Here is a 23,214-nt window from a genome sequence, read left to right on the forward strand (position 1 = left end):
AAAAGTACAGAGGAGCGCTGAGGCACTTAATGGGAACTTTGTAAAGTGGAACTATCGTGCATTTACAGAATTTGCAGTCTTCTTATTTAAAAGACCAAGAGAGACCTTATTTCTGCTTATGGGTTTTGTATTTGGGACTTTGCTTTAAGAACGCAAGTCGTCGGGCTGTCAGTATGTAACTGAGCTGTCAAACTGCGGATTATAGTAACAAGATTTCAAGTTGCTACATATATTGAAACTTTAAACGTTTAAAATACTGTTGCAATTACCAGTCTGGCTCCTAGTGGCTTTAGCTAAAAAAGTAAAGGACTCTGCGAATCTTCCTTTTTGTCTTGGAATTACAAACTAAAAAAGAGATTACAGAAACTTTAAATGGCGGAAAAATCTTCTCCTTCCCTGAAATTTTAAGATACTCCCCCTAGAGGATTGTGGAGTTATAGAGGCCTGGGAAACATTTTTTGTTTGGAATTTCTGTGGTTTAATTGTGTGTACTCTGGACTTGCTTTCTCATGGAATAAAAGATAACTTGACCTTGAACAAGAGGCAGGTGTGGAATGAGTGGCACAGGGAAAACAAGAGCAGCCAAAGCTAAAGAAAGGGAAAAAGAAAAAGAAAAAGAAAGGAAACCTGTGCAACTTGTCCAAACAACTTTAGCTCATCATCGCAGATCATCTGTTCCAACCGTCCTGATAGCACAGGAGGTGGAGGCCGAACAGCCTGCTGAAGAGGACATGGCAACAGGAGGATCTGACACAGTTTTGAAACAAATTTTAGAACAATTAGCAATTTTAAATCAAAAAGTGGACAGTCAATCATTAAAAATAGACCAAGCAACAACTACTATTGGCGTACTTTCTGAAAAGGTCTCTCAGAACACACAGGCAATTGAGAATCTACAAGGAGCTACAGCTGAAAATCATAAATTAGCTGTGGAAGCCTATCAAAAAGCGGAGCAAGCAAGCAAAAAAGTTGATGAGATTAAAGGCGTAATCAAGCCTTTGCAAAGACAGGTAGGGGAACAACAGGCCTACCTGTCGATGGTGGAATTGAGAAACAAGGAGAATAACCTCAGGTTGAGAGCTGTCCCAGAATTGGAGGAAGGCAATTTGGAGGGATTTTTGACACTTTTATTCTCCAAATTTTGGGGAATAGAAGAGGATAAAGACTTTAAAATTGTGACTGCATTTAGATTGGGCAGATCGGTGAAGAAAGACAAGTCCAGAGACTGTTTGGTTATTCTGAAATCAAGAGAAGAAAGAGACAAGATACTAGGCCTACATTTCAAAAAATCTTTAGAGATAGAAGGAAAAAAGGCTGAAATTTACAGAGACATACCCAAATTGTTATTGGATCTTAGAGCCTCATACTTAGAACTGGCAAAGTTGTTGAGAAACAACACAATCCCTTATAGGTGGGAGTTCCCGCAAGGACTATCATTTAACTATAAAGGAAGGAAAATAAGAATCAGAACACCAGAGGACCAGCAGAAATTTCTTCACGACAACGGGGAAGACCTCCAGAAAGGAGCAGTTGCGTCTTGGCCACCTCTACTACCAGAAACTAAACAGCCTGGAGCTGGACCATCACTGCCACCGCCGGGAACGGGAGAACTAGACACCCCATTGTAAGGCCTACAAATTGATTCAGGATGTCTCTGCAACTTCTTAGTTGGAATATAAATGGCGGAAATTCTCCAGAAAAAAGAAGAAAAGTATTTCATATATTGAAGAAAGAGCAATTGGACATTATTTGTCTGCAAGAAACACATGTGACAAGGCTTCATCGGAAAGTGCTAATCAATAAAAGGCTAGGTCAAGAATTTATTTCTTCGGACAGAGTTAAGAAAAGAGGAGTAGTGATCTATGCAAAGGAGAGCCTGTCACCGAAATTTCTATTTAAAGATGAACAAGGCAGAATTTTGGCTATTGAAATTCATACACATGGTGAAAATTTTTTGATATTAGGAATCTATGCGCCAAATGATGGAAAATCGGAATTTTTTAAGAAGCTGCATGAGACTTTACTGGATTATCTAGACTATAACAACATCATTATGTTGGGAGATATGAATGGGGTTGTCTCTGTAAATATGGATAAGTCGCAGAGTGCAAGTATAACAAAAGAAGGCAGACTACCTAAAACTTTTTTTGAAATGACAGACAATATGGATTTGATTGATATATGGAGAGTCAAGAACCCCCTAGGAAAAGAAGGAACTTTCTTTTCTGAAGCTCATTTGTCATGGACACGAATCGACCAAATATGGACAACTAAAGGACTGGCACCTAAAACTAGAAAAGTGGAAATCTGCCCAAAAACTTGCTCCGACCATAATGCTTTGAAAATGGAATTGAGACTAAACATAACCGGATCCTTCAGATGGAAAATGAATGACACTTTATTCAGAGATCAGGAGATTGTGAAGAAGGCCCAAAAAACTCTAAAAGATTACTTTGAGATAAATCTGAACACTACGGTGGAAAAAAGAACAATCTGGGACGCAAGTAAAGCGGTGATGAGAGGGTTTCTAATACAACAAAACACTGTAAAGAAAAGACTCTGGAATGAAAAGAAGCAGAAGATATTGGAGAGAATAAGCGAGGGTGAAAGGAAATTAAGATCTAGGCCCAAGTCTAAGGAAGTGCTGAGAGAAGTGAAATTTTTCCAGGCCCAATACATGAAACTGATAAATCAAGAAGTGGAGTGGAAAATCAAACAAATGAGACAAAGATCTTTTGATTCAGCAAATAAGTGTGGGAAACTGCTAGCATGGCAGTTGAAAAAAAGACAAAAACTAAATACAGTCACAAATCTAGAGATTGAAGGAAGAATGGTTCAGAAGCCTGAAGAAATTAGGAAATGTTTCCAGAGATATTTCAAAGATCTTTATGCACAAGGGCCGCAGAAAGAATCGGAGATAGATCAATTTATTAAAACTAACGGATTACAAAAAATTTCTCAGGAAATGAGAACAATCCTGAATGTTAAAGTTACACAGCTGGAAATCGAGAGTGCCATACAGAACCTCCAATTAGGCAAATCTCCAGGCCCTGATGGACTTACCTCCAAATATTATAAGGTTTTGAAGGACTATTTAATACAACCCTTGATGGAGGTATGTAACCAGATTATGGAGGGTAAGAAGGCACCAGAAACGTGGAAAGAAGCTTTCATCACATTGATTCCTAAAACAGAAACTGAAAAGACTCAACTTAAGAACTACCGTCCCATCTCACTCCTAAATGTGGATTACAAAATTTTTGCAGACATTTTGGCAAATAGATTTAAAAAAGTACTGAATGAAGTGATTCACAAAGACCAAGCAGGCTTTCTCCCGGGTAGGCATTTGTTTGATAACACGAGAAACATTATTGACATTTTGGAACTCTTACAAACAAATATTAACACTAGAGCGGTGTTAATTTTTATTGATGCGGAGAAAGCCTTTGACAACATTTCTTGGATGTTCATGAAGAAAAATCTGGAAGGGATGGGAGTGGGACGGGGGTTTGAAAATGGTATAGAAGCAATATATTCAGATCAAAAAGCTAAATTGATAGTAAACAATGTGGTGACGGAGGAATTTAATATTGAAAAAGGGACACGACAAGGGTGCCCTCTATCCCCATTATTGTTTATCTCGGTCCTGGAGGTGCTTTTGAATATGATTAGAAGGGACCGGTCAGTTCGGGGCATTGAGGTCGGAGTGAAACAATATAAACTGAAAGCATTTGCAGATGATTTGGTACTAACATTACAGGAGCCAGTTTCTAGCACAAAAAGAGTTTTGGATTTAATATCTGATTATGGTCGGGTGGCGGGATTTAAGTTGAACAAGCAAAAGACTAAGGTCTTAGCTAAGAACCTAACGTCTACAGAAACAGATGAGTTTTTGAAAGAGACAGGATTAAATGTGGTTAAAAAGGTAAAATATCTAGGGGTGTTCTTGACTTCTAAAAACTTGAATTTGTTTAAGGACAACTATGAGAAATGTTGGTCAGAAATCAAAAGGGATTTGGAAACTTGGACAAGATTAAAACTTTCCTTGTTAGGCCGAATAGCAGCTATAAAGATGAATGTTTTGCCGAAAATGTTATTTTTGTTTCAGACCCTGCAGATTGTGGACAAAGTGGTATGTTTCGGAAAGTGGCAGAAGGATATTTCTAAGTTTGTTTGGCAGGGCAAAAAGCCCCGAATTAAGTTTAAAATACTAACAGATGCGAAAGAAAGGGGGGGATTTGCCCTGCCAGACTTGAGGTTATATTATGAATCTGCAGCCTTCTGCTGGTTGAAAGACTGGTTTTTGTTAGAGAACACCGATGTCCTAGATCTGGAAGGGTTTGATAACGCTTTTGGGTGGCATGCGTATTTGTGGTATGACAAGGTTAAAGTTCATAAAATGTTCAAAAACCATATTGTTAGAAGAGCAATTTTTATGGTCTGGTCAAAATATAAAGACTTATTGGAGAGCAAAACACCAAGGTGGCTTTCACCGGCAGAGGCCAAGGCACGTAAGAGACTTAACATGGAGGCCTACTGGCCAAAATATTGGGAATTAATTGAAAAAGATGGTGACAATTGGAAGCTGCAGAGTTTTGAAAACGTAAAAAGCAAGGTGCGAGACTGGTTGCATTACGCCCAAATTCGGGAAATTTTCAAAACAGATAAAAAGGTTGGGTTCCAGGTGGAAAAATCGAAATTAGAGACAGAATTGTTAGAACCTAAAGATAAATTACTTTCAAGAATGTATAACTTGCTGCTTAAATGGAATACACAGGATGAGACAGTCAAATCCGCCATGATAAAGTGGGCACAGGATATTGGACATAACATAATGTTTGAGGACTGGGAAAAGTTATGGACCACCGGATTGAAATTCACGGCATGTAGTGCCTTGAAAGAAAATATTATGAAAATGATATACCGGTGGTACATGACCCCAGTCAAGCTTGCTAAGATATATCACCTGTCTGATAATAAATGTTGGAAGTGTAAAGAGGCGGAAGGGACGTTCTTTCATCTCTGGTGGACATGTCCGAAAGTGAAGGCCTTTTGGGAAATGATCTATAATGAGTTAAAAAAGGTATTTAGATATACCTTGCCTAAGAAACCGGAGGCCTTCCTTCTGGGCATTGTAGACCAGAATGTGGTAAAGAAGGATAGAATTTTCTTTATGTATGCTACAACAGCAGCAAGAATTCTCATCGCAAAGTGTTGGAAGACACAAGATTTACCCACACTGGAGGAATGGCAGACGCAGTTGATGGACTATATGGAACTGGCGGAAATGACTGGCAGAATCCGAGACTTGGGAGAAGAAAAAACGGAAGAGGACTGGAAAAAATTTAAGGATTATTTGCAAAAATACTATAAGCTTTATGAATGTTAAGATAATGCACTTTTTAGGAAACACTAGCCCCAGCAATGGTAATTAGGTGAAATGAAAACCAAGGTACAAGAAAAGAGAGGTGAAATTAAGGAAAACTTTTATTGTATGATGTTTTAACCACAACATATAAGATTATGGTTACAATAACTTTGACTTTGGCAACATGAAATTGAAAGATACAATAAGTAATGAATTGAAAGATACAATAATGAATTGAAAGATACAATAAGTAATGAAATAAGATAACAAATAGTTGAGGATTTCATATTATGAATATTGGGTTACAAATATATTGAAATGGGTAATATGACAAAATGACAGATATAATAAGTGATGAAATAAGATAACAAAATGCTGAAGTTGGTATTATAAATAATGCAGATTCGGGAAGATGTGGGGAAGTCCAAAAGATTCTGTAAAAGAAATATGTCTTATGAAATTTTTGTATTTTATTTTTTTTTCTGTTCTTTTTTATTCTGTGAAATTAATAAAAATATTAAAAAAAAAAAAATATTTTATGTCCTGTTCCAAATAATATATATTCAAAAATAATATATATTCAAAAATGTTACTGGAATTTATGTCCAAAAGAACCATAGCTTCTTATTTTGAACTTTTGTTTTAGCTTCATAATAGCATTACAGAAGACACTTGAAAGCATGGCAGCAGAATAGGTATTAACTGGCACCTAAGGGGAAATGGGGAAGCAGTTTGATTTTCACAATTTTCTTGCCCCCTTTGAAAAGCCTTTCTTTCCAGTGGCCATTCAAATAACATTCATATTTGTTTGTATTGTCTTTAAACATTCATCAGTTTTCACCTGATGCAGAAAATGAAGGAATCTGTGGCAAGAGACAAGCAGGAGGTATTTTGATTGCTTGTCTAAAAGCCTTGCAACTTCATTGCAGGAACAATATGTGTCACACTAACGATTTGAACCAAATACAATAAAGTGGCTGTATATTCTGTAACTTCTGAAAGCACTTTTACCGACATTGAATCATAATAGTGTAGCTTAAATACTTTATTTAGTAATCTAGTAACAATGCTACCATTGCTAACATTAATACTTTTGAATCTTGAGTTTAGAAATCCTTCTGTAGTATATTTGACATTTAAAAAATACTTATGAAGGGTTATCATGCTCTTTCATTTTGGAAAAAAATATCATTGAAATCACCCTATTGATTCCTGTCCACCTTGGTTCATAAAAGCTAGTAGAGGAGATATGAGTGGTTGGGTGCAGTTTATTTGCCTGGCTGAAAGTGTCCTCTTCTAAAGAAACCCATGCTGGACCCCTGTTGGACCCATTGGCTTTTAATGATTATCATGTAGTCACAAATACCCTCTCTAGGGCAAAGGAGTTGAGAGAGAAGGTGTTGGCACAAGTGTAGGTACTCTTGGAGGAGACTGATTATCTAGGCCCAGTTTTGGAACAGAATTGAGTTTGACCTTGGATTCCCTAGTGGATTCCCTTTCTTGGGACAGAGGAGTGCAACCCTGTTCCTACTTCTTGATCTCTCAGCAGCTTCTGATGGTATCAACTAGGTGTCCTGGACGGCCTCCAAGGAAAGGATATTGGGGCCCATTGTTTTACAGTGGTTCCAATCTTACCTACGAGGTTGGTTACGAAGGATAGCATTAGGGGAGTGCCTTTCGGCTCTCTGGCACTTGTTTTATAGGGTGCCACAGGGCGTTATATTATGCCTGATGCTATTAAACATACGAAACTGTTGGGAGTAGCTGTTAAGAGGTTGGGAGCAGGGTGTCCCCTATATGCCAATAACAACCATCTTGTGTTTCTCTATAACATCTGAGTCAGGTGAGATTGTGCAAAACATGGACTGGTACCTGAATGCTGTGGTGGGCTAGATGAGGGCCAGTAAATTGAGTTGAAATCCTGGCCAGGTGGAAACATGGCTGATGAGTGGTTTCTGTGTCTGAGATATAGACCATTTGCCTGTTCTTGCACTCCCTCTGAGCAGGCGTGCAGTCTGGAGGTACTCCTGGACTCAGCTTTGTCCCTTGAGACTCAGGTTGCCTCAGTAACTAGGAATGCCTTTCACCAGCTTCAGCATGTGCATTAGCTGTGACTTTTCCTGACTCAGGATAGCTTGGTTATGGTGGTTCAAGCATTGATAACTGAGGACAGACTACTATAATACACTCTATGTGGGGCTGCCCTTGGAGTAGGTTTGGAAGCAGTAGCTGACACAGAATTCTGCAGCCGGGTTTTTACTGGGCATGCTACCTTGCACCTATGTGGGAGCTGTACGGGCAGTCACTATGCTACCAAGTTATTTTTAGTATCCCATTATTATATACAGCTCTAAGCAATCTTGGGCATTGTGTTTAAAATATGGCCTTATTCCTTACTCCCCTGCCTGATCTTTGTAATTTGCCACAGAGGCATGTCTGATGGTGCCTGGCAGTGCTAGACTGTCCTCGGCAAGAAATTGTGAATTATGTGTGAGTTAAGGAATTCTGTACCTAATGAAATCAAGTTGGCGTCTGTAATGAGCTCCAAGTGCCAACTTAAAGACTTTGATATTTTAGCAAGTGTTAGGGAAATAATTTATTATTTTCGTTATCATTAGAACATCTATTTTTGTATTTCAGATTCTTTTATATATGTTGATTTTTATTGATGTTTTGCTTTTAATTGAGATTCTGTATACCACGTGGGTATCTTTTTATGAATTTGCAGTATAGAAATGAATTATTAATAACACCTTTGGAGGTAGAAGGTTGCAGGTTCTCCAAATGATCTAGCTTCCCTTCCCTTCCTGCTATTTGATAGTACGTAGTTCAGGACATGGAGATCGGACTTCATGGGATACATTGTCCCCATAATCGGATGTTATATTCAAGTCATTATTGTCACATGAGGCTCAGAATCTGTTAAGAAAATGCAAGGTAAAACAATGAGAAGTGATCTAACTGGAATAGAGTAGCTTTCACAGCTCTAACATTAGTTGTATATTCTTAATATAGTAACTCTTTGTCTAGCACTCTGTGTCTGCACATACAATGAAATAAACTCTTAAAGTGCAGCCCTAACCATGTCTGCTCAGAAGTCCTATTCAGCTTAACTTCTAAGAAGGTGAAATTAGGTTTTCAGCCTTACCTATTATAAATGTATCATAAAAAATATTAGTCTTAAAGATAGCGTGTGGCCTTCCGGTGTATCCCCCCCCGCCCCCTGGAAACTGTATCTTGCCATTAGTTTTCAAAATGCAGAATATCAAGCCTTGGATTTATATATGGTGGGATTGAAAGATGGAAGAGTAAGTGAGAGAAAATCTTACAAATACTCTTTCCTGAGTTTACCTTCAGTGTAGTCTGGTTGTAACAGTTGTGCATATTCCCTCTAGTTACAGAATACTTGGCATTGATCACATTTACCTCAACTGTTGAGAGGGTTTTTTTATACTTAAGGCAAATATTTTCAGTTTTAAAAGGCCTTTTGTGCAAGTTGCCACACTAAAAACAGATGTGAATAGCTAAAAACACCATATTAACCGTCGCATATAACATGTTTCTGTTTCAGTGGACAGGCCAAAAGCCCAGCAAATTAGAACTTCTAGCACCATAAGACGTACCTCTTCTTTGGACACAATAACGGGACCTTACCTCACAGGACAGTGGCCACGAGATCCCCACATACACTATCCTTCATGCATGAAGGATAAATCCACTCAGGTATGTTTGAGAAGTCAATCATTGCTATTTACTTAACTGTTGTGTGTCATTCATTCCAAATAATATGTGCAATACATAGCAGTTCTGGTACCTAAAAACACTGTGGATGAGTTGGTTGGGGATAGGTAAGAGAAGAAGCAAAATAGAAGCTGAGGGAACATACTCTCCTTCATATTGTAATATTCCCTAATAGAAACATCTCTCTAGTTCACCCTTGCCTACACTTCACGCACCCCTGTCATGTTCAACTTCTCTTTTCCTTATTACCCAACAGTCCAGGCTTAGGTTGGGAGTTCCTCAAGGCAGGGATCTGTCTTTTATTTTAGGGTCCATTTGGAAAGGTCATAAGGTTCTGAGCAGCCATGTGCAAGATGGTATTTTCCCTCTACTGCAGCAAAGCTAGGGCATTTGGCCTATTTCACTTATAAATCACTGGTGAGCTCTGATATACAGAATACCATCTGCATGTTATTTGCGAGGGGTTGTGGCTTCTGAAATAATTTCAGGTTTGCCTCATGGCCATGGGGTCTTCTTGCTTGGAGCAGGACAGCTTTATTAATGAAGCTTTTTAAATTTGAGACATGAGTAGGTTAGGTATACAGGAGGGATTCAGAACCTTATATTTAGTCTTCTTTTCAAATACTATGGAAATGTGAAAGTCCAAAAAGCAGCTGTCACTAATGTGCATCCATTCTAGAGGCCCACCTGGACATTTTCTGTCTGTCTCCTGTTCCAGTTTGATTTTTCTTTTCTTTTTTGTTCTTATGCTGCTTTTATGGGCTTGCAGTACCTCTAGAAATTGGCACTGGGACAAGATAGGTGCTTCAGCCTGTTCTTTTAGGAAATGAGCTTTGTTCCCTAGCATTGACTCTTCCTTGCTTCAGATGTTGAGTCTAATATCTGGACAGGCTGGCTCTTTTAGTGTGGCTTTGAATTGGAGTGTTTAATTGAAGACAAACCCCAGGACCAAGTAAGTCCCAGGGAAAAGAACAGTTGCTGGTTATCAATTTGACAAGATGGGAGGCACCATAGGTGAGAAGTTCCTATGTTCAGGTTAGTTTCCTGATCTAGATAGAGTTGCACGCATTTAGAAGGAGAGGAGCTCTGTAATCTGAGAGTACTCCTGGATCCATCCTTGTCACTAGAGGCCCAGATGTTATCAGTAGCCAAGAGTTCCTTTTTCCAGCTAGGGCCACAGTTGTTCATGAATCGTTAACCTTTAGGCTTGATTACTGTATTATTATTATTATTATTATTTATTAATGTAGTGCATCTACACTACTAAAAGTTGAGATTCCTGCTCCGTGATTACTGTCATGGGATTGTTGTCTTTCACATGACGGTGTATGTTTTGACTCCACAGAGTGGGAAGTGACGGAGACAGGATGTTTGTGTTACTGTGTTCCGTGAAGTGGGACTATTGTCCTTTGTTCTTTTTCTCTTTGCTGTCTGATGCTAGAGAGAGAGGAAGCCATGTTGCAGTGCTCCATGTGTGTTTATATGTAAATAATGTAGATTAGCCAAAATGCTGAGTTGCCGAGGTCTGTCACACAAGGTGCGAAGACTCTGTGGATCCCTAAGTGTGCCGATGTCTGTTGGCATCGGTTGCTGTGATGTTCGGGCAGAAGAAAGCTTTTGAAGTTCCTGAATGATCAGGAAGGAGGGAACATGCCAGTCGGGCATGTGTCTCTGCCAGGGTCCTACTCGAGTGTAGGACGAGCTCCTGACACTATCAGCAGCATGTAACACCTACTCTGCACAGGGATCTGCACTGACTGCCAACATGCTACTGGGTCAGATTTAAGGTTTTCATATTAGTCTTTAAAAGAATTTGGGATCAGAGTACCTGAGAGAGTTTTTTAGCTTCTTACATACTGGTACAGCCATGGGGTATGCACTTCTTGCAGTGCCTCATGCCCCTGAGGTCTGCCACATGGTGACAAACAACTGGGGGAAACCCAGCCAGAAGGGTAGGGTTAATAATAATAATAATAATAATAATAATAATAAAGCCGTCCCGCTGTTGTAGGAATTCTCTTCCAGTGGATATCAGACAGGCATTGGCTATCTTGGCATTTCAGTGCCTTTTAATGGCATTTTTATTCCAACATGCCTTCCCAGAAGGATTTTCTTGGCCTGGTCCCTGTTGATTTTTGACAGTATAATTATATTTTATTCTGTCTTGTACTTTGCTTTAAGGTTCTTTTGAATATAAAGCAATTAAGATAATGCCTTTTTCTCTTCCCTTAGATCTGTAGTCAGCTTTCCATACCCTGTAGCAGTGTATATGATTCTTATGTACTTTTCCTGTGTGTTATGAATGGGAAAAACAGAGTACAGGGTTATGATAACTTAGCTAAGATGGGAAGTAGCTAAGCCCTTTTTATCACCCTGCTTAATGCCTTGCTGGAAAGCTGGAATTTCCCCTTAAATACAGGAAAGTTAAAGGCAGCCTGATCTTCTAAGCTGGTGTTGAGTTGTTATTGAATCCCCATATTAAACACATATATTTGGCAGCACCTGGTGGTTAAATAACTGCAGCTTTAGCGTGCTAACTAGGATAATGAGACACCCAAGTTTGAAACTCCCTTCTAGGGGGTGTTCAGTCTGCCATTAGAGTAGAAATTGTCACTGAATATATTTTTATTTGTCCAGTCATTCAGATAATTAGGTGTGGTCCCCTTGCTGCAGATTTTACTGTTTTTTATTGAGATTTTATGGTTTTGATTATTTTATCACTGTATGGTTTAATTTTTAGTGTTAGCTGCTCTGTGCTCCTGATTGGAGGAAAGGTGAAATATAAAAATAGTGAGTGGTATTCAACTCAATTGCTCCATCAGTGCAAGGACATTTAGCTGTGCAATGGAACTTCCTCTCCCACTCTCAGGTGCCCCGCCCCCTAAATCAGTTTTGGGAGTTGCCTCAACTCTTCAAAGCTGACTTGGGAAGGGTGCACATGGGGTGGGGAACTTGAACTGTGTATATCTTGGGCTTACAGAAAGAGTGCATTGGGTACCACACAATGAATGAATGATAATAATAAAAATACCTTGCTGAGTGTGATACTCCAGGTGAACAGTACTGTTAATTTGTAGAAGGTGAATAATTTTTTTATCTCTATGATTATTCCAAATTAATCAGTGGAACAGATGCCCTCCTTTGGTTTGCATAGAACAGATTTGAAGAAAGGTGTGAAAGGATTTTTGGAGTTGAGATTTAAATTTTCAACTTCAGTTCTGTCACTGGTGAATTGTCATAGTAATTCTAATATTGTAATTGCATAGTATCTGTTTTGCAAACTGGAGGTACTGTCGTTCTTTGTCTGTTAAATGGCCTAGCAAGACCTCAACATGTACAGTTGATTACCTCAAATTCTATTGATTTAACTTGGAGCTTTAGGGAACATGGTCACTTTGACCCATTTTTCATTTTGTTGGAGTGTTTCATGCTGTCCTTATTAATGCATTGGTCTGACTCTACATCAAGATCTGGCTATTGATTGACATAATAGTAGCTGGGAGTATTGGAAATACTGAGAGCCATTCTGCAGTAATGGAATGGTTAGACTTGCTGGATGTATGGTTTTAGGCACTATTATGTAAGAGGAATACAATCAATTATTACTTACTTGGGGTGAAATCATGTTTTACTTTAACTACTGGTTAGCTTAGTTTAAAAGTATATCTGGGTTATAATTACTGCATTACTACTGAAAAACATGGTGAGCTGGTTCAGTTCTGAGTGTCAGTTCAGAGTATGGAGGAAGGCCATAACCCAAGCACATGCTCTGAATGCAAAAAGTTCTAGGTTTAGTCTATTGACGTCTCTAGTTAAAAGGATTGAGTAGAAAGGGATAGAAAAACCTTTGTCAGAGTCCCTAGGGCAGGAATGATAAATGTGGCGCCTTCCAGATGATGTTGGACTGTAGCTCTCATCATTGAACATTGGCTGTGTTGGCTGAGGCTAATGGGAGTTGGTCCATATCATGAGACCACTACATTGGCTACCTGTATCCTAGAGCTAGAGCATGGTGCCCTCCAGACATTGTTGGACTCACAATGCAATCACCCCCAGCAAGCATGTCCAGTGGTTGGGGATGATGGGAATTGTAGTCCAGCAACATCTGGTAAGTGTCACATTAGCTGCATACATCTGTTCCAGAGGGCTGCTGTGAATCAGAGTATACAATTCTGGGATAGATGGGCAAACGGTCTGACCTGGTTTTTATTAATTTTTATTCTTAAAAAGTTTGCAAATTGCTTGAAAGGTAAAAACAAAATAAAATCCTCTTAAGGTGGCTTTTAAAACAAAACCAGTAGTCACAGATCTCAAACCATTAATAAAAGGCAGCATCAGGAACAGCACCCATCCATGGGCAACTTCCTATGTAGCTGAATAATTTTCATTTTTTAAAAATACTGGGCATGGTACCCTTAAGGTCTTAGTCTCAGCACTTTCTTTTTAAATTACACTCAATTTTGGATTCTCAACCAGGAACTATCCTAGCAGTAAGCAAAAGAGTATTGGCTGCCGCCTCAGGAGCCACATGCTAGTCCGTGTGGGGCACAGAGTGGCAGCCCCCCAGGTATATTCCTCTGTTGGAAAACAACTGTGTGTAACACAGTTTACTAGCCTGCTGCCCTTAAGGGCAGTTGAGGACACTGTCCTCTCATCAGGGTTTAAGTGAGATTAAATGGCTAGTTCAGTTGATTTCTGTATATTCTTCCCCTGCCTGTCTTGTCCTTCATTTCTGGTGGTAAAATGTATTGGGCCCAGCCGCTTCTCAACACTTTTGTTAGGGATGGATAAACTATATTAGACCAAAATCAGTTTATCTCAAGATCATAATTCTGTATGTAAGAAACCCATCCACTTCAAAATAATCATGATTGTTCTTGTGCCTTCCAACCACCTAATTAATGGCCAGTCCCAGCTAATCCTGTGTTAAAAATAAGACAGAATATCATATATTTGGCCTGAATTGAGTGAACTATGCAAGTTACTGTTTGATAAACCTTTGAACAAGGACATAAAACTACTAATCTGATGTTTTACCCCGATTATGGACATCACTTTAGTACTACAACACTAAAATAACATGACGGAGACCAAATTAAAACTAACTGCTGTGGTATTTAATCTGTTTTAATGGACAAAATAGGCTCACAAGACTTAGAAAAATTAAACTGCAGTTCAAAATTGTCTGTTTTCAAAGCAGTTAAATCATTTTGTTCTCAAATGACCAAATCGAAAGTGTAGAATTAGGCACCTCTTGGCGATTTCTTATTTTGAAAGCAAATAAAGTGCTTTTCATTCTTCAGACTTTATATCCAGATGGTAACCTGCAACCCAGATATGACTTGCAGCGTGATCTTATCTAGTGCCTGAAGGTTGTCACAAATTTTAATTAAGGTGTACTAAAAATATTGCCTACAGAGTCACTTTCAGGGGAAAGAACATTTGTTTCCAAAAGTTGTATGCAAGTGAGATTTCATGCTTCATGTTGAGTTTTGGATGTAATTATATCTTACCACTAACTGCTTGGAGGAGCATTGGGAAAATATAATACTTAAACTTTTTATTGCTGTCATAATAAAATATATGCCAAAATAAATAAGATGGTATTTTAGATGCATTTTAGGTGTTTTTGTTTTGTTTTGTTTTTTTGTTTTTTGAGTGTTTTACTACTTTAAAAAGTGCTTTTTAGGTACATTTTCATTGATCAGTGACTGCATATTGCCCAAGTATATTAGAAGTCTATACTGCTAAGTGACATCAATTTCTTAATGAGACTGTTTATTTATTATACTTAATATCCTTTTGTTACATACCGTAAATGTACAGTGCATAACAACAATAAAATCACAATAGATAATTAATCCCTATAATAATCACCTCCTGCCAACCTAGCAGTTCGAAAGCACACCAAAGTGCAAGTAGATAAATAGGTACTGCTCCGGCGTGAAGGTAAACGGCGTTTCCATGCGCTGCTCTGGTTCGCCAGAAGCGGCTTAGTCATGCTGGCCACATGACCCGGAAGCTATACGCCGGCTCCCTCGGCCAATAAAGCGAGATGAGCGCCGCAACCCCAGAGTCTGTCACGACTGGACCTAATGGTCAGGGGTCCCTTTACCTTTATAATAATCATAAGCAATAAAACAATATAAAATCAAATAAGAGTTCATAAAGTAAAAAAAAAGTCAGCCAATTAAATTAAAAACATTAGAAAAGAGCAAATCCACAAATGCTTATTGAGTACAGATTTTGGCTGTACTGCTGATCAGGTTGTACGGCGTGACAACATGCATGTATCACCTTTGGAAGTCCGACTGGCAAATAGTCTTGCAAGAGATAATTAGCCCTCAAAAAAATATTGTTCCATCTGATGTCCTATCTGTGTTCTAATACTTTATGACACAGATAGCATTATGAATGTGTTGGAAAAGCCATCTCCCTTTTGAGTGGCCAAAACTTTTCAAGCTTCATTATTCACCTAGAGGCAACATTTAGTACTCCACAGGTGAGTGACTGAAGTAGCTTCTAAGAAAATGGAATGTAGACATTTATTCAGTACTGTTTATATTGTCCGTTTCCTCTATCATGGAACTCGGGGTGGTGCATCTGGGATTCCCAGGCAGCCTTCCATCCAGGCACTTTCCAGATCCGGGCCTGCTTAGCTTCAGCAGCGTGGTTTCATCATGCGTCTTCATAACATGTCATTCAAACCTTCCATGTGTACAGTTTCTCTCCAAGTGGTGCAAGTAAAGACATGGGCTTTTTAAGTTTGTCCATATGTACAAGTTTCAGCGTTTTAAAGAATGTTACAATTCATCTACAGTTGCAGATTTTTTACTACTTTGGAGATCGAAATCTTCAAAATTCTGTAGCCTTGACACGTGTATCAGGTAGCAGTCAATATGAATATATTGCAGAACCAGCATCTTAAATTATAATAATTGTTATTTTGGTTCTTAACAAAAAAAAGTGGATTAAAAAAATAGTTTTCAGCCCACTTGCACCTTATTTTATAAGAGAGAATGTTTAAAAAGCTACATTTCATGACTAGCACTCAATTATCGTGCATAGTGGAGAACACGAGAAATTGTAGTAGAAGATAAAAGGACATCATGCATAAATTAGCTATTAATATTTTGTAAAAAAATACTTGCTTTTCGCATGCAACAAAACCGTGCCTTAGTGCAGGGTAGACTTTCACATGGAGAAGGGCTGAAGTCCTAGTTTCTCCTAAGCATACAGTTGCAGGGTTATGTGCATGTACCTGCAATCTGCTGTGCACAAGTTGCTATCCATGAAACACTTGACAACTTTTTCATTTTCTCTTATGTGGGCTTATGCACAATCATCAGCTACATTCCACTGTTTTCTAGACTGTGTAAAAAGTACGGGGCTAGAAGGTTGGAGAGATGGAACAGATCTGTGCCCATAGTACAGGTTGCGTCTTGAACAAAAGTCCACACTGATGAAAGGGATGGCATAGAAGGCCTTTCTGGCAGTTGTGCTGCCTTTTAAAGGTGCACAGTTAGTGCTTTGAAAACCAGAGAAGCCCAGTGAACAGTCATGAAATAGTGTGGGGGGGGGGAGGCTGTACACTGTACCAAAACAGCTGCTGGTCCTCATTTTAATAGTTGCATGTTTCTTTCATATGTAGCTTTAAAAATAAAGTATGTGGGTAGCATTTTTCCTCCTCATAATAGGTGTTGAGAAAATAGAATTTGAAGTTATTTATATGGCAAATGAGTAGAGGACTGAGGTAGTACTTGAGGTGGGGACGGAGATCTTCAAAGCTCTCAAATTTCAATTTTACAGTCATAATTTGCTAAAATCAAATGAGTTGATGCAATTTTTTTTTCTAGCTCATCGCTATGTTCGTTGAAAAGCCAGCCAGCAACTTGAGTTATAGCATTCCTAAATCTGAAAATTCAAATTTTCCACCTGCTTGTTAAAGCAATTTTGGGTTATGGTCCTTTTGACATGGTTGCTTTTAAAGGGCCTTATTGGCAATACTTTTCAGCCTCTGACACTTAAATGGGAAGACACTATAGCTCAGTGAAAAAGCACGTCCTTTGCATGTTCAGTCCCTATCATCACCAGCTACAAAGATCAGATAGTGCTGTGGAATGTGAGCTCCCTTTAACAGAAGAGTGAGTAAGCAAGCTCATGCAACATATTGCATGTTTTGCCAGCTGGGGCAATAGCATTGTTATGGCTGCCTCTGGGCTGAGTTGCCTTGGTCTTGGTGTTTCTTTCACTGTCTGAAGGAAGCCAGATACTGCAGTGGCCATGCTGCTGCTGTGTTTCCTTCTACTACTGCCAGTCTGGGTGGAGTCTCTCTCATATGCACCACAACCACAGCTGAGGTCTGTGAATGTGCATCTGTCAGAAGAAAAGAGGAAGCCCAGAGAAGGTGATGATAAGAACCTTGCCCGGAGGCAACTTTTATGCCCCATTTTCAATCAGGGCAAGTGTTTTATTACAAGCTTGCTCTGTGCATAGTCAAAAATTTCCAAGCACTTTCTAAATATTAAATACAAGTAAGGGTGAGAGAATCCACTCTGCTGCGAAAGGAATTATTGTGCCTGCAGATGAACATGTTAGTCCATTGTTGGGTCTGTGAAACCACTGAAATGTTAGAATCTCTTATATGTGTCTTTAGAAATGTCTCCAATTCTTCTGCACGATTAACATTTTAAATATATTACCCATTTACCATTTAACACAAATGACAAGTGGTGTAACCCATAGTATTACAGTATAGATAATCAGATGTTAGTTTGATATCAAAAAGCTCAATGTAATCTGATGAGTGGTACTGAGTGAAAAGGTTTTGCTTTAGGGATAGCTCTGAATAAGATATCTTACTTCCAGTTCTCCATTTTCTAAGTCAAAACTGCAAATCTGACTTCTCATTCCCACAGGCTGACGTTTTGGCAAATTTTACTACAATATCTACTCCTTGTCCTTTTCCTTGAGCTAAATATTTATTTTCTTTATTTGTCTGGGAATCTGTATTTTGCAGTTGCACTAAAGCACTTCACTTGTGCACTTCTAAACAAGTGCTTCCTTTGTTTTGAAGCTTTTCACATCTGCTTCTGTTCATGTGGTTCAACTTGCCTTTGCAAGCCACATTTTCAATATAGCAGATGCAGTGTAAAGAAAAGTGGGGGATGTGGCAGGAGCACAGCTTGCAAGTTGCCAATATTACATGGTCTGTGTTATTGCTGTTTATAAGTTTTTAATTTAGTTCATGTTCTAAGCATGCATTTGTGACTTCAGTATGCAGTAATGAAATGTGCATTTATCTAAAACAGTGCTCCGTGGTGAAAATGTTATTAGCAACATATGAAGGAAATTCTCTTGCATGTTGTTTGTAGAGAGCTATTGTCGTGCCTAGAAATGACTAGTTGTCTGAGCTGTGAACCAGGAAGTCTTCTGGTTCAAATGTTACCTCTGCCACAAACTCACTTCGGCAGACTAAATTGCTTCTCACCCAGTAACATCATCCATCATTAATAAAGGATATTAATCCTATTTTAGGGCTGATCTAAGGCAGAGGTCCCCAATCCTTTACTCCTATGAACACATTTGGATTTTTGAGCAAGGATTGTGAGGCACCACCCGCTCTGGTCACTTCTCACCCCCACCTCCAAGAGTGAGAAAAATATAAAGTGCATGTACACAGACTTCACTTTTTCAAGGGATCCGAGCAAAAACCGGATCCAGTAGCATTAATCTGAGCCTTAAAAAGCACATAGACTTGAAAGAGGATGTGGGAAAGAGCATTACTCTTCCAGCTTCCTTCTTCAGTTCTGTCTACTGTTCAGGGTAGAAAAAGCTAATCACCCTCACCACCTGATGTTGAAGGGGGCAGTGGGGGGGGCAGAGCTCAGAGGCTTTGGGTGTGCCAGGGGCAGACCTCAAGGGCACCATTGCGCTCATGGGTGCCACATTGGCGACCCTGCTCTAAGAAGATACATATGTGAAATATACATATATGCAATATAACTGTTAAATGGTGTTCTAACATTATAAGATTAAAACAAGAGCAAGTAATGGTGCCATATCATACTTGTTGGTTTTCGTTCGTTTAGACACCTAGCTGTTGGGCAGAAGAGGTATTAGAAAAGAGATCGCATCAGCGTTCAGCTTCATGGGGGAGCGCTGATCAACTAAAAGAAGTAAGTGTTTAACAGTTTGACAAACAGGAGGCCCTCAAGTCCTCACAGGTTCACTGGGTGTAGTTTGTCCATGGGAGCACATTCATGTTCTTCTCCCTTTTACAAGCTCCCAATTTAAGGGTTTCTTTAATGTGAGTGAATGGACAGAATGCATTGGGGAGTCAGTAGAGTTCTCTGTGATAATACTGACATAAAGCTGTACTGCACTGTTTTACGTTATTGTGTGCATTGTTCCAAAGGTAGATAGATGCGTGATAAGAATCAAATCTGTCCCAGATTCAAAAATGTCCCCGTAGTGATGTTTGAAATATAACTTAGTATCTGTGACTCACATATTCTTGTCATTATTTGGCCACAATTAACATGAAAGCCAATTAATACATTTGGGTATTATATGTTAAAATTGAAATAATCATATACTGTCTGTACCAGTAATTCTTATATGCTCAGCTGACACCATAGAAACGGCATACTGCATATTATTGTAGATATTGTTGCTTGTATCCAACGCAGCACTAAGTAAATGCCTCTTCAGTGCAAGTATTCCAGCTTGCTCAGTTGGACCCCCCTCCTCTGCAAGTCTCTGCTGAAATATGTTAAGAGGAGTAAAACGAACAAAATTAACACAGTGAAGAGCAAGAATAGGGTGGTGTTAAACACCTATTCACTGGGAACAATGCTAACATTCTTGATGGGTTTAAGGTTCAAACTGAAAATATATTCAAAAGGTGCTAAAAGTGTGATTGTTGCTTATAGGAGCAAGATCTTCTACATATAATGTCACACATTCTTTACATGGCGAAATAAAATGTGCAGTTTATTTATTTATTTTTATATGATGCCTTTTTGTGGCATCAAAGCCTAGTTGATTTTTTTCTGCCACCTGGCTGTTTGTTTTAAGAGTAACTTCAGAAAGCTATTTCAATTTACATATGCAAAAGAGCAGCAACCAGCAGTTTTTTTCTGAGAAAGGTTGCATTCTAATCAATCCCATCATTATTAGGCTTTTGCATTGGAGGACAGCCCTCAGTTGTGTTTGGGAGTTCATCACAGACTCTATTAAAATCACTGTTGTAAGTACAGTACACCATTCTGTCTTAGAAGGCATGTTCAGAGCTCTGTAAACAGGTCAGAATTAGTGTATCTCTTTCCAAGGCAGATGTGTGAATTACAACATTATGTTTTTATGAACATTTAGATATGGTTGTGATTCTCAAATATACCTCTTTACCTTCTCAGAACAATCATAGAAAGCAACTCTTCACGTTAAGCTAATAGTTAGTATTTGGAAGAGAGCATTCATATCAGGACAACTAGATTCTATGCAAGAAGCAGTAATCGTAACCCATGTTTATCTCTGAAGTGTGATATTGTAGTTTTGTAGTTAGTCTTATTTGTATGGCAGGTGCCTTTCCTCCCCCTTTCAGCTAGACTCAAGATGTGCGCATTGTCAGTTACACGCCTTCTTTTATTTGATTTTGTCTCCTCTTCCTGCTAGATTGCCAAATTGAGACAGCAGCTCCAGCGCAGTAAACAGAGTAGTCGTCACAATAAAGAAAAAGAACGTCAGTCGCCTCTCCATGGCAACCATATAGCAATCAATCAGACTCAGGTAAGCAGACAACTGAGCTTGTTCAGGCAGCCTTCAGAATTAAAAGTGATCATCCTTTTCCACTTTTGAATTTCTGTCTACAGTTTAAAATGGATTCCATAGTTATGAATTATAAGGACGATTTTATACCAGTTTTAATTCATGCAGGAAAAATTAGTGACAGGTTGTTTAACAAGCCTGGAAAAGTTGGGGAGAAATCTCCTGTTTAAAAATAATAAATTTGCAGCATTGAGTTGACCAGAAACAAGGGTTAGGTTTGAATCCTGACATCCAAATTACTCACTAAAAGCAGTCAAGGAGTGCCATTTTCTCAGCAGCAACAACCATTTATATTATTTATAGTCACAGTTATTTGACCTTGCTGTCCTCCTGTGGACTTGTGATGTTTTAAAAATGCTAATATATCACCACCTGGTTATTCAGTCCTGCTGACCAAGGAGGTCCTGTTTATCTTTGCCATTTTACTCCCACTGAAGCAGGATACTTGAACCATCTTATTAGTCACAGCCACCTTACTAGAAACCCTCGTTTTAAGGATTTAAAAAGTGTTTGCGCACCAAATGACTATATACAGCATTAACAAAGATTCAGCAATATTTTTAACCAGTTGTACCCTTTTTCAGTACTCATTATTCACATTTATCTGCAATCATTTTTAGAACAGGATATAAAACCTCCTGTGCAGTGGTTCCCAAACATCCCCCTCCCCCATGGACCACTTGAAAATTGCTGGGGGTGGGTCTCAGCAGTCCACTTCAGTATTTCTCTTCAGCACAGGCCCTAGGGCCTTGTTAACTAGTTCAGTAATCTGCTGCTGGTCAAAATGCCCTTATTTTCCATTGTCTGGGGGTGGGGGGAGGTAATTAACTGCAGGGTCAAGTACAGATAGTCTTGACTGGTGCACAACCATTCTGCAGACCACCTGAATGGAGCTCACAGACCACCAGTAATCAGTGAACCACAGTTTGAGAACCTTTGCTCTAACAAAGACTCCTGATAAGAGGTCTGTGTTTATTCAGCCCTTTCGGATGTGGGGTGAAAAATACCCATTACTACCATACACTCCCATACCTTTGGTGCGGTGGCTGCACATTTGACTGTTAGCACATACTGCTGGATATGTTTAATGTGTTTGGTTTTCTGATGTCATGGATGTCACAGTGTTCCTTGCAAGTATTATGTCCTTTTTCTTGATCCAGTACACTGATCACTTTGATAAGCATAGTACTGAGCAGGTAAAGCTCTATAAGAGTAGGGACGTAATCTTTTCTTCCTTTTCATCAGAAATCTAAGATGCATAGCTCTTTAATATTTCTCTACCTTCAGATGAATGCACAGCTCAAACTTTCACATCATAAATTCTCCTGCCATAAGTTTAAAGCTAAATTTGACATATCTTTTGTCTTTAAAGGCTTCTATATCGAGATCAGTCCCTATGCCACTCTCAAACATTTCAGTGCCAAAATCAGCTGTTTCGCGTGTGCCGTGCAATGTAGAAGGAATAAGTCCAGAACTAGAAAAGGTGTTCATCAAAGAGAACAGTGGAAAGGAAGAAATGTCCAAGGTAAGCTGATGCTAAGCATGGTTACTTTTAAGCTGCATAATATAGAAACTGAATGTAGAAATGTGTGAATCTGTGCAAAATGACTGAACTAATCTCTGAGAGCATAAATACTCTGCATGTATTCATATAAGCAACTAATATAGTTAGTTTCAGTTTTACAAAGAACCTGGTAGTGTAAGGTGACAAAAAAACACTAAATATATACTACTGCATTTAACTACTACGATGATGGTGGTGGTAAAGTAATCCAGGCATCTTGTGTGATTGGTATTTTTAGAGGTTAGTAATTCGAATAAAACAGTGCAAGAACTGATCTTAAAACACTCAGAATGGTTACAATTTTAACTAGGCTGAAATCTCCTAAATACTGCTTTTTACACCATTTCCCCACAATTTATATTACAGTGTCATTGTCACTGTGGCAATAATACCTCCCAAAATTAAAGTGAAAAATAAAATGGACATACTTGTCCTCTTAACAATTTATTGCTGGCTGTTCAAGGTTTAGGTCTCTGAGCTCCTGAGCCCTTATGCTCTGATCAAGCAGTACAATGAGGAGGAGCTATGTTGATTTCATTAGGACTCCTCAAAGTTTTAAGTGATTTGCTGGATTTTTGCCAGGGCTTCTGATGAGAGGCAATACTGAGCTGAAAAGAATCCCCTTTCCAAAGTTACAACTAGATCCAATATTTCTCTTCTTATCTCCAGAATTAAAACAGAGAAGTCACAACTGAAGAAACTATATTTTAGA

The 23,214-nt window shown here is 38.8% G+C and overlaps 1 protein-coding gene across 3 annotated transcripts in view; it reads left to right on the plus strand.

Annotated features, from left to right (window-relative positions):
• GLCCI1 (glucocorticoid induced 1) overlaps positions 1–23,214 on the plus strand; it is a 47,584-nt gene that overhangs the window by 9,643 nt on the left and 14,727 nt on the right. For 2 of the 3 annotated variants that reach the window (XM_081882122.1, XM_081882120.1), the window contains exons 2-5: positions 8,940–9,091; positions 19,201–19,287; positions 20,786–20,899; positions 22,311–22,463. In XM_081882122.1, the coding sequence (XP_081738248.1) occupies positions 8,940–9,091; positions 19,201–19,287; positions 20,786–20,899; positions 22,311–22,463 (506 nt within the window). The remainder of the gene's footprint in view (positions 1–8,939; positions 9,092–19,200; positions 19,288–20,785; positions 20,900–22,310; positions 22,464–23,214) is intronic. The other variant, XM_081882121.1, reaches the window with a different exon arrangement.

The sequence above is a fragment of the Podarcis erhardii genome (assembly GCF_964252035.2).
Source record: "Podarcis erhardii genome assembly, chromosome: 12".
Taxonomy (NCBI): domain Eukaryota; kingdom Metazoa; phylum Chordata; class Lepidosauria; order Squamata; family Lacertidae; genus Podarcis; species Podarcis erhardii.